General features: G+C 45.7%; 1 protein-coding gene across 1 annotated transcript; it reads right to left on the reverse strand.

Moving 5' to 3' along the window:
- Positions 1-1115: 1115 nt before the first annotated feature.
- Positions 1116-4184, reverse strand: LOC123145502 (NEP1-interacting protein-like 2). The gene is made up of 5 exons (XM_044564929.1): positions 3745-4184; positions 3438-3607; positions 2787-2870; positions 2352-2522; positions 1116-1533 (listed from the first exon to the last, which is right to left on the reverse strand). Exons 1-5 carry the CDS (start codon positions 3875-3877, stop codon positions 1411-1413), a joined length of 681 nt encoding a protein of 226 aa, XP_044420864.1. The 5' UTR covers positions 3878-4184; the 3' UTR covers positions 1116-1410.
- Between the last annotated feature and the right edge of the window lie 7594 nt (positions 4185-11778).

Here is an 11778-nt window from a genome sequence, read left to right on the forward strand (position 1 = left end):
GAGCTTCCAAGTTGTAGATTTGTGCTCCGGAAAAGTTTGTGAGAGTTTGTTGTTCGCCCTAAGAACAACCACTAGTGGTGGGAGTTTAGATGCTGGTTTGTCGAGGCTCTCAAAGAAGAGTGTGACGCATCCGTTCTCACTTAAGGCATATGATGGCCTTCACCTCTTCAACAGAAATTAGCGGCCGAAGGGTGTGAACTTTGGGGATACATCTTTATCTCCAACGCATGGGGTTATTTCGTCCCCTAACCTCTAATTAGTTTGTGATTATTCCTTGCTTGCTTATTTACCTTGTATACCTTTTTTTTTCTTGTAATAGATCATCATATAGGGTGCTCATCTTAGTTCCATTCGTAGAGAGCTTACTATTCCACAATCCCTCTAAAATCAACTAATAAAAGTAAATTTTGGTACTCATCTATTCACCCTCTCCTCACTTCCTATTCCAAATCTTTGATCCCTCATTTACAAAAAAAGAACTGCGTAACACCATAACATCATCAGGCTTGGAGGGAAGGGCCACCATATTTGGCGGTTTCGGTGTCCTCCTTTTTCTGAAATGAGTTTCACTACTACTACGACTCTAGATAGCGGGAAAACTAAATGTAGTACAGAGTTTGCGATACAATTAACTTCTCAATACACAAGGCATATATCTCCCAGAAGATCTTACGGAAAGGTGTCTCTAAGCCACCAGTCCCAAAAATATACAAGGTTACTAGAACATAAACCCAAGTTTCTGCCATGAAAGTAGGTAGGTTTGAACTGCAAAAGGGTTTTCACTCCGAGAATCAAATGGTCTCTTACTCTCGTTAGCAACACAAGGGAGGCATATTGTATGACTAGACCCTTGGAGATGTACCAAGTGCACTAGACCACCCAATTTTTTTTTATTACGAATAGGGGGTTCATCTTTCGATAAAAGAAAAGGCAGTCAATCTGCTCCTCGAAAAAAAATCTGCTCCCTCATATGGAATTCTTTTTAGTAGAACATGTACATAAATCTTCTTCTACTACAAAAAAATGTACAGAACTCATTTCATTCACATATATACTAGGACGCAACAGAGATACATCCATCATCGATGCAAAAAAGGGGAAAGAAGATACATCCATCAGCATTAACCACATGTCCACATTCTAAAATGGCTTGTATACATCCTACGGCAGCCGTGCATGTTGTTCAACTTTACATTTGCGCTTAATGTAAAAGAAAATACCAGATGTACATATCCACTTGCTTGGAGCCTTGGAGTAAAATAGACAGATTAATCTAATTTACAACGCTGTGTGTATACTCTCTCTCCCCTCTCCCCTGCCTTTCTACATTGTATAGGAGCAGACATTTTACACAACTAATAACTCCTAGGGCAGAGAACTCAGATCGTAAGCAATGTATACCTATGTACGCTACACATGTTGCCGACACACAGGGCATGAACCGTGGCTAATGAGCCATTTGTCCACGCAGAGCTGATGAAAAGCATGGGAGCAAGTGGGCAACCTTCTCGCCATCTCACCGGCTACCATATCCTACGAGATCAAGAATCATACTATTAAGATCAGCAATCACACTATTCAGATGGAAAAGGAAAGATAATGATGGAAAACGACATAAAGCAAATACCAACCGCATTGCATTTAGTAGCAGGCAAAAATTGGTATGAAATCCGATAATGGCAATTGCTTTTATAAAAATCTCACGAAGACATAAACGTGGTGGTTGTTGCACCTCTCTGCATTCATTTCCCAATCATGGTATTGTAGCTTAATGTCACAGTGAGGAAAACGCTTTGGTCCTAGGTGAGTTTTCAGAGTACTATAGGTCCCCCGCAAAAATAAAAAAAGAGTACTATAGGTGAATTTCGTTACAGAAGACTCTCTGAACCTTAGTCTTTACCACAAAGTTTCATCTTAGATTTAGTACCAGATAAATCATCACTGATGACCAGCTGGAAAATAGAAGCAACCACCTAGTGGTTGACTGGTAGGTACTCCGCTATGGATCTCCAGCACACTGATCAAGTTACAACCACCTAGTGATAAAGTACGAAGTACTCAGCTATGGAGTGTCAAGACAGTGATCTATCTAACAACCATTTAGGACCTAATGGTACATAGCTTAATTTTCACTCCCTTTTATGAAATTATGGGAGTCACATTAACTTCAACATAATGTAGTTTTTCGACTCCTTGTTTTTTTTTTCAGTTCTTCTGTAAAATTATGAAGTTTGTTCCCCGTTTCCATTGTAATGAAATCGACAGTGCGTCTGTCTTTTCCTTAGGGAATTTTTTTTGTCTTGAACAAAATGAAGGGCAAACTATGCAGGAGGTTCTTATGATAATTGTACCTGTAGACAGATGGCGCAAGACAGGTTTTCACCCGATTTGCCCTGAGCCTGAGCCTGATCAGCCACCACATAGTGCGGTAATTTCTCCAGTGCCTCCCGCGAAAGCCCTCTCGACGAAATGTCCCCGAAGATGTCGTACACATCATCGTGCCCAAAATCCGGTATGCTGAGCTGTTTGGTGAAGAAAAAAAACCAATCCAAAATTCAGTACAGATGCAGCAGCAACGCACGACGGGACCGCCATTGATTGTCTGAATCCAACACCGCCCTTTTTGCAGTGCTGGCCATTCAATCTGATTTAATTCCTTCACCAAATGCACCACACTTGACAAGCAACACTCGTGTATACATCGCCATCGGTTTGGTGCCATTTCTCTCTCGGTTTCTGTGGCAAACGTTGTCGTGGACGATGAGGTTGATAATACTGAAACTGACCTGCCAACGGTACGCCATGTGTGCCGAGGATCCAAGCTGCTGTTGCACAAACCGGGCATGAAGGAGCTGCTCTATGAAATCTGCCTGAATGAATGAATTCATGAACTTTCTTAGAGGCGTGTGGATCTTGTCAAATAATGATACCTAGTAGTGTAGTTAGGGAAAGATGTGGTTGAGCTCGGGTGTAGGTACACCCACACCCACACTAATTTTGAACATTACTTTATGGAACTAGAATAATGAGTAACAAAATATGTCCGGAAAATAATCGGAGGAAAATCCGACCGTATGTGGCGCATCCAAAAAGAAAGTGGTAGCAAATATGTATATATAAATATAAAACACATAGAATTCGCCTTTTCTCTACCAAATGACACAACAAATCAACATAAAACTTCGCGCAAATCAATATAACTATAGCACTTTTAGAGCAAAAACCACACTAACTAGAAGAACCTAAAGCTAAAACGACCTACCAATAGACAATTGGGATTGTGGTACAAGGCATTCAGGCCAACAAGCAGAGAACATGTACATGGTCACCAGATATCATCTTGGGAAGACATTATGGAACAGATTGCAACAACAAACGATCTGAAATTCTGAATTCTGATAGCATCAAGGGGGTGGAAGAAGCTTAATGTTACTGACCATGGAGCATGTGCCGAGCCGGTCCGAGCACCAGTACGCGCGAGACGCCTCGAGAACCTCGATGGAGAGGACGGCCCCGGCAATCGCTCCCAGTCCAGCTCCCCGGAGAACGCCGCTGTCGGAGGCTCTGCCCGCCAGCGCGCCGGTGACGGCCCCGGTCAATGCTCCAGCTTAATAACACACCACAGAGCATGCGTCAATCAGAATTCAGAACACATGCTCGGGGCCACGGCGAAGTGCGCCCAACAAGAACGGCCGGCGACGGCGAGAGCACGCGAGAGAGGAGGAGCCGCCAGCGATCAATTACCGAGAGCGAAGAGGCCGGTGAGCGCGCCGGAGATGACGCCGGCGATCAGCCTGGGGAGGTACACGGCGTCCACGCCGCGCTCCTCCAGCCACTCGCCCGCGGGCGCCGGCTCTCCCGCCGCGGCAACCTCCATCGACCGCCTCCGCGAGGATCGGGCGGAGAATTACAAGTTTATTTTTGGCGCCTCGGCTCGTTGGAGTGGGCGGCGAAGGGCTCTCCGGGAGAGGAGGAGGGCCGGGAGGCTAGAGGAGATCGGCAGCGAAAGGCTCCAGCTTTAGCAGCTTCGGCGAGGGGCTTCCCGTGATGAAGTGATGCTGCTCGGGATGAGCCGCTTTTGCGACGTCCATGGCATGCTCTCGCTTTCCTCTGTGCTTTCTGTTCCTCTCTGTGTTGGTAGAGGCTTCTTTTCGGGGCAGAATTTAGGCACACTCCAAGCAACACATCTCGTGCCAGCTCGTCTTCTTACTTTACTTCACCTCGTGTGAGTATTTTTTTTTCCTTCTTCTTGTGTTTGAATTGGAGCCCACGTCGTGTAACGATTGGAGCGGATGGAAGGTTCTGACGCTGTGTCGGGTTTCCATTTCCTGTGTTGCCATGAAAAGACTCGGGTCTCTTTGATTTATAAGGGAATTTGTAGAAATTCGTAAGGATAGAAATTTCATAGGAAACTTTTCTTTGGAGCCCTCTAGTTTGTACGAATGGATTCCTGCTCCTAACGCTGGTGGTGCTGCCCAGGAGTGCGATTGCGGCGTCGGCCGGTCGTCCTGGGTGCCGGGGTCTCCTCCCATGGCCGTGGGGTTGAGGTGGTGGCGGAGTGCCGCATTGTTTTGTCAGTATGGCTATACCGCGGTCATGACTCCGGCTAGCAGTGTCGGCCTCGTTACAATGGCCACCGAAAGGTCTTAAGGACAGTTTCATTTCTATAGATCCGGTGGTTGACTTCGAGGAAGAAATGTAAATTATGGACGACCGACTTGACGCAAAGGGATGGTTGTGCAGCTCATCGCATATAGCTGCTCTAATTGAGTAAAAGTGGTGGCGAACCCACATTAGTGACTTCGAGAGTGGTGCTACTCGAGCACCTGGTCTTGAGCTCCGGGGTGAAAGCTTAAGTCTAATCTGAGTTGGGTATACTTGGCAATGGCGATGTTTTATGTCGTTACCTTGTTGAAGGCATTGTTCGGATATGCTCAGACTGGTTCTTTGGGGTGAAAACCTAGTTCCTGGCCTCAGATGGTCAGATCCGGTGACGATGACGCTTGAGCATTGCTCCCTTTCTGAAGGTGTTTCTCTTGAAGTATCTTGTTGTCTGTGTCGGTCATGAGTTAGTTGGTGTGAATATGGCCATTGTTATAATTTGCCAGTCGCGGATCTGATCGCTTTGGCCCTTTTTTTCTTTTTTCCACGCATACGCATAGCTTTGGTCATATATGACTTTGTTATTTGTCAGCGTGTTTGTGTGCGTGTGTTAGTGTTGGTTGTGTGCATCTTAGCTATGCAGAGGCCGTGTGTGTGCTCATTGTGTTTGTATCTTCTTGATGCTCCATTCTGAGCCAATAAAATCCACCCTTTGTCGAAAATATAGGATACGAACCAATTCTTCACATTTAAAGAAAAAATACATTAGTCTAGACTCGATGAAAATAATCCTATCGAGTCATCCATTGCTCTGGAGCCTCCCATGGCTGGCTCCCTGGGGTACTCATGAGCGTCCGATCTGTGTGGCGGCCTCGCACCCAGGTGGCTTGCCTCAGGGGTCCTTGGCGGGTGGGCCATGGGCGTGGCCGAGGCCACTATCATGGGATGTTTTTCGTCTCGACGGCGTGCGCCACCACGTGAGTGTCGGGCAAGGACGGGTCCACCTGGCAGCGTCAGTGGCACCATGCCAAGATGGTTCACACGTGCAAGGCTCGTGCGTGAACCATGTCCGACTGTGTCATGTTGTTTCGCTCGCACGAGACGTAAGCGCGAGGCGCGGCGTCATTCGCCTCCTGCCCGGCCTTGCCATGTGGTGCTATGAGGGGCTTTTCTCCGCGTATGGTGTTCTATTTTTTTCTTTTCTTTTGCTCTCGCCATGAGTGCGAGACGTTTAGCCTGCATCCTCGCATGCGTTGTTGCTAGATCCGACCCGCATATCCCTTTCAGAGGCCGGCTGGTGGTGAACCTGGTGGCTTGCGCGCCTATACACGCATGACTCGTTTTTGGGTGGTAAGGTGGGGTTTGGCGTGCCAATATCCCATGGATTATGAAGGAAATATGGCCTAGAGGCAATAATAAAGATGTTATTTATATTTCCTTATATCATGATAAATATTTATTATTCATACTAGAATTGTATTTACCGGAAACTTGATACATGTGTGAATACATAGACAAAACAAAGTGTCCCTAGTATGCCTCTACTTGACTAGCTCATTAATCAAAGATGGTTAAGTTTCCTGACCATAGACATGTGTTGAAATTTGATGAATGGGATCACATCATTAGGAGAATGATGTGATGGACAAGACCCATCCGTTAGCTTAGCATAATGATCATTAAGTTTTGTTGCTATTGCTTTCTTCATGACTTATACATATTCCTCTGACTATGAGATTATGCAACTCCCGAATACCGGAGGAACACTTTGTGTGCTATCAAACGTCACAACGTAACTGGGTGATTATAAAGATGCTCTACAGGTGTCTCCGAAGGTGTTTGTTGGGTTGGCATAGATCGAGATTAGGATTTGTCACTCTGTGTATCGGAGAGTATCTCTGGGCCTCTCGGTAATGCACATCACTATAAGCCTTGCAAACAATGTGACTAATGATTTAGTTGCGGGATGATGCATTACGGAAGGAGTAAAGAGACTTGTCGGTAACGAGATTGAACTAGGTATGATGATACCGACGATCAAATCTCAGGCAAGTAACATACCGATGACAAAGGGAATGGCGTATGTTATTATGCGGTTTGACCGATAAAGATCTTCGTAGAATATGTAGGAGCCAATATGAGCATCCAGGTTTCGCTATTGGTTATTGACCGGAGATGTGTCTCGGTCATGTCTACATAGTTCTCGAACCCGTAGGGTCTGCGCGCTTAACGTACGATGACGATTTGTATTATGAGTTAAATGATTTGATGACAGAAGTTTGTTCGGAGTCCCGGATGAGATCACAGACATGACGAGGAGTCTCTAAATGGTCGAGAGGTAAAGATTCATATATTGGAAGGCTATATTCGAACATCGGAATGATTCTGAGTGATTCGGGTATTTTTCGGAGTACCGGAGAGTTACGGGAATTCGCCGGGAGAGTAATGGGCCTTAATGGGCTTTAGGGGAGAGGAGAGAAGGTCCTCAAGGGGTGGCCGCCCACCGCCCCCCCATGGGTTGGTCTGAGTTGGACTAGGAGGGGGCGGCGCCCCCTCTTTCCTTCTCCCCTCTTCTCCCTTCCCTCCTTCTCCTAGTTGGAATAGGAAAGGGAGGGGCGAATCCTACTTGGACTCCCCCCTTGGCGCGCCCCCTCTAGGGCCGGCCTCCTCTCCCCCCTTCTTTATATACGTGGGAGGGGGGCACCCCAAAGGTACACCAAGTCTTCTCGTAGCCGTGTGCGGTGCCCCCCTCCACAGTTACACACCTCGGTCATATCATCGTAGTGCTTAGACGAAGCCTGCACCGGTAACTTCATCATCACCATCACCACGCCGTCGTGCTGACGGAACTCTCCCTCGGCCTCAACTGGATCAAGAGTTCGAGGGACGTCATCGAGCTGAATGTGTGCTGAAAGCGGAGGTGTCGTACGGTCGGTGCTTGGATCGGTTGGATCGCGAAGACGTTCGACTACATCAACCGCGTTACTAAACGCTTCTGCTTTCGGTCTACGAGGGTACGTGGACACACTTTCCCGTCTCATTGCGTGATCTTAGGATTTTTTTTTTTGAAATATTGCATTCCCCAACAGTGGTATCAGAGCCAGATCTATGCGTAGATGTTATATGCATGAGTAGAACACAAAGAGTTGTTGGCGATAATAGTCATATTGCTTACCAGCAACATTTTACTTTGATTCGGCCGTATTGTTGGATGAAGCGGCCCGGACCGACATTACATGACCGCGTTCATGAGACTGGTTCTACCGACGTGCTTCGCACACAGGTGGCTAGCAGGTGTCTGTTTCTCCAACTTTAGTTGAATCGAGTTTGACTACGCCCGGTCCTTGCTGAAGGTTAAAACAACACACTTGACGAAAAATCGTTGTGGTTTTGATGCGTAGGTAAGAACGGTTCTTGCTAGAATCCCGTAGTAGCCACGTAAAACTTGCAACAACAAAGTAGAGGACGTCTAACTTGTTTTTGCAGGGCATGTTGTGATGTGATATGGTCAAGATGTGATGACATAAATTGTTGTATGAGATGATCATGTTTTGTAATGGAGTTATCGGCAATTGGCAGGAGCCATATGGTTGTCGCTTTATTGTATGAAATGCAATCGCCATGTAATTGCTTTACTTTATCACTAAGCGGTAGAGATAGTCGTAGAAGCAATAGTTGGCGAGACGACAACGATGCTACGATGGAGATCAAGGTGTCAAGCCTGTGACGATGGTGATCATGACGGTGCTTTGGAGATGGAGATCAAAGGCACAAGATGATGATGGCCATATCATATCACTTATTTTGATTGCATGTGATGTTTATCCTTTATGCATCTTATTTTGCTTAGTACGGTGGTAGCATCATAAGATGACCCCTCAATAAATTTCAACGTACAAGTGTTCTCCATAAGTATGCACCGTTGCTACAGTTCGTCGTGCCGAGACACCACGTGATGATCGGGTGTGATAAGCTCTACGTTCACATACAACGGGTGCAAGCCAGTTTTACACACGCAGAATACTCGGGTTAAACTTGACGAGCCTAGCATATGCAGATATGGCCTCGGAACACTGAGACCGAAAGGTCGAACATGAATCATATAGTAGATATGATCAACATAGAGATGTTCACCATTGAAAACTACTCCATCTCACGTGATGATCAGACATGGTTTAGTTAATATGGATCACGTGATCATTTAGATGACTAGAGGGATGTCTATCTAAGTGGGAGTTCTTAAGTAATATGATTAATTGAACTTTAATTTATCATGAACTTAGTCCTGATAGTATTTGCATATCTATGTTGTAGATCAATAGCTTGCGATGTAGCTCCCCGTTTATTTTTGATATGTTCCTAGAGAAAATAAGTTGAAAGATAATAGTAGCAATGATGCGGACTGGGTCCGTGATCTGAGGATTATCCTCATTGCTGCACAGAAGAATTATGTCCTTGATGCACCGCTAGGTGACATACCTATTGGAGGAGCAGATGCAGACATTATGAACGTTTGGCAAGCTCGGTATGATGACTACTTGATAGTTTAGTGCACCATGCTTTACGGCTTAGAACCGGGACTTCAAAAACGTTTTGAACGCCATGGAGCATATGAGATGTTCCAAGAGCTGAAATTGGTATTTCAGACTCATGCCCGAATCGAGAGGTATGAGTCCTCTGACAAGTATTTTGCCTACAAGATGGAGGAGAATAGCTCAACCAGTGAGCATGTGCTCAGAATGTCTGAGTACTACAATCATTGAATCAAGTGGGAGTTAATCTTCCAGATAAGATAGTGATTGACAGAGTTCTCTAGTCACTATCACCAAGTTACTGGAACTTCGTGATGAACTATAATATGCAAGGGATGACGAAAAATGATTCCCGAGCTCTTCGCGATGCTGAAATTGGCGAAGGTAGAAATCAAGAAAAGCATCAAGTGTTGATGGTTGACAAGACCACTAGTTTCCAGTAAAAGGGCAAGAGGAAGAAAGGGAATTTCAAGAAGAATGGCAAGCAAGTTGCCACTCCCATGAAGAAGCCCAAAGCTAGACCCAAGCCTGAAACTGAGTGCTTCTACAACAAAGGAAATGGTCACTGGAAGTGGAACTGCCCCAAATACTTGGCGGATAAGAAGGATGGCAAAATGAACAAAGGTATATTTGATATACATGTTATTGATGTGTACTTTACTAGTGTTCATAGTAGCCCTCGGTATTTGATACCGGTTCAGTTGCAAAGATTTGTCACTCGAAAGAGGAGTTGCAAAATGAACAGATACTAGTTGAGGGCGAAGTGACGATGTGTGTTGGAAGTGATTCCAAGGTTGATAAGATCACCATCGCACACTCCCTTTACCTTCGGGATTAGTGTTGAACCTAAAATAAATGTTATTTGGTGTTTGCGTTGAGCATGAGTATGATTGGATCATGTTTATTGCAATACGGCTATTCATTTAAGTCAAAGAATAATTGTTGTTCTGTTTACATGAATAGAACCTTCTATGGTCATACAGTTAATATAAATGGTTTATTGAATCTCGATCGTAGTGATACACATATTCATAATATTGATGCCAAAAGATGCAAAGTTGATAATGATAGTGCAACATACTTGTGGCACTGCCGTTTAGGTCATATTGGTGTAAAGCGCATGAAGAAAATCCATGCAGATTGGCTTTTGGAATCACTTGATTACGAATCATTTGATACTTGCGAATCATGCCTCATGGGCAAGATGACTAAAATTCTGTTCTTCGGAACAATGGAGCGAGCCTCTAACTTATTGGAAAATAATACATACCGATGTATGCGGTCCGATGAGTGTTGAGGCTCGCGGTGGGTATCGTTAATTTCTGACCTTCACAGATGATTTGAGCAGATATGAGTATATCTACTTGATGAAACATAAGTCTGAAACATTTGAAAAGTTCAAAGAAATTCAGAGTGAAGTGGAAAATCATCGTAACAAGAAAATAAAGGTTCTACGATCTGATCGCGAAGGCGAATATTTGAGTTACGAGTTTCTACGTATGTTGTCATAAACGTTCGACCGATAAAGATCTTCGTAGAATATGTAGGAAACAATATGGGCATCAAGGTTCAGCTATTGGTTATTGACCGGAGAGGTGTCTCGGTCATGTCTACATAGTTCTCGAACCCGTAGGGTCCGCACGCTTAACATTCGATGACGATTTCTATTATGAGTTATGTGATTTGATGACCGAAGTTTGTTTGCAGTCCCGGATGAGATCACGGACATGATGAAGAGTCTCGAAATGGTCGAGAGGTAAAGATTCATATATTGGAAGGCTATATTCGGACATCGGAATGGTTCCTAGTGATTCGGGTATTTTTCGGAGTACCGGAGAGTTACGGGAATTCGCCGGGAGAGTAATGGGCCTTAATGGGCTTTAGGGGAAAGGAGAGAAGGGCCTCAAGGGGTGGCCGCACGCCCCCCCATGGGCTGGTCCGAGTTGGACTAGGAGGGGGGGCGCCCCCCTCTTTCCTTCTCCCTTCCCTCCTTCTCCTAGTTGGAATAGGAAAGGGGGGGGGAATCCTGCTTGGACCGGGAGTCCAAGTAGGACTCCCTCCCTTGGCGCGCACCCTCTAGGGCCGGCCTCCTCTTCCCCCTCCTTTATATACGTGGGAGGGGGCACCCCAAAGGCACACCAAGTCTTCTCTTAGCCGTGTGTGGTGCCCCCTCCATAGTTACACACCTCGGTCATATCATCGTAGTGCTTAGGCGAAGCCCTGCGCCGGTAACTTCATCATCACCATCGCCACGCCATCGTGCTGACGGAACTCTCCCTCGGCCTCAACTAGATCAAGTGTTCGAGGGACGTCATCGAGCTGAACGTGTGCTGAACGCGGAGGTGTCGTACGTTCGGTGCTTGGATCGGTTGGATCGCGAAGACGTTCGACTACATCAACCGCGTTACTAAACGCTTCCGCTTTTGGTCTACGAGGGTACGTGGACACACTTTCCCGTCTCGTTGCTATGCATCTCCTAGATAGATATATTGCGTGATCGTCAGATTTTTTTTGAAATATTGCGTTCCCCAACAGATTAGCCCGCCCAGAGTCCTGCTGGCAAGTCAAGAAAGAAGGCTGACGATGGACCTGATGCGGACTCGATGTTTTGCCCGCCGGGTGCATGCGGTCAATCTACCGGTTG

Source organism: Triticum aestivum, chromosome 6D (assembly GCF_018294505.1).
Source record: "Triticum aestivum cultivar Chinese Spring chromosome 6D, IWGSC CS RefSeq v2.1, whole genome shotgun sequence".
NCBI classification, from domain to species: Eukaryota; Viridiplantae; Streptophyta; class Magnoliopsida; order Poales; family Poaceae; genus Triticum; species Triticum aestivum.

Coding starts and splice junctions, on each gene's coding strand:
- LOC123145502 (XM_044564929.1), bottom strand. CDS start 3,877: ATGGAGGTTGCCGCGGCGGGAGAGCCGGCGCCCGCGGGCGAGTGGCTG. Junction 2,871..3,437: donor GGCTCGGCACATGCTCCATG/GTCAGTAACATT, acceptor TCATTCATTCAG/GCAGATTTCATAGAGCAGCT. Junction 1,534..2,351: donor CTTGCGCCATCTGTCTACAG/GTACAATTATCA, acceptor TTGATCTCGTAG/GATATGGTAGCCGGTGAGAT.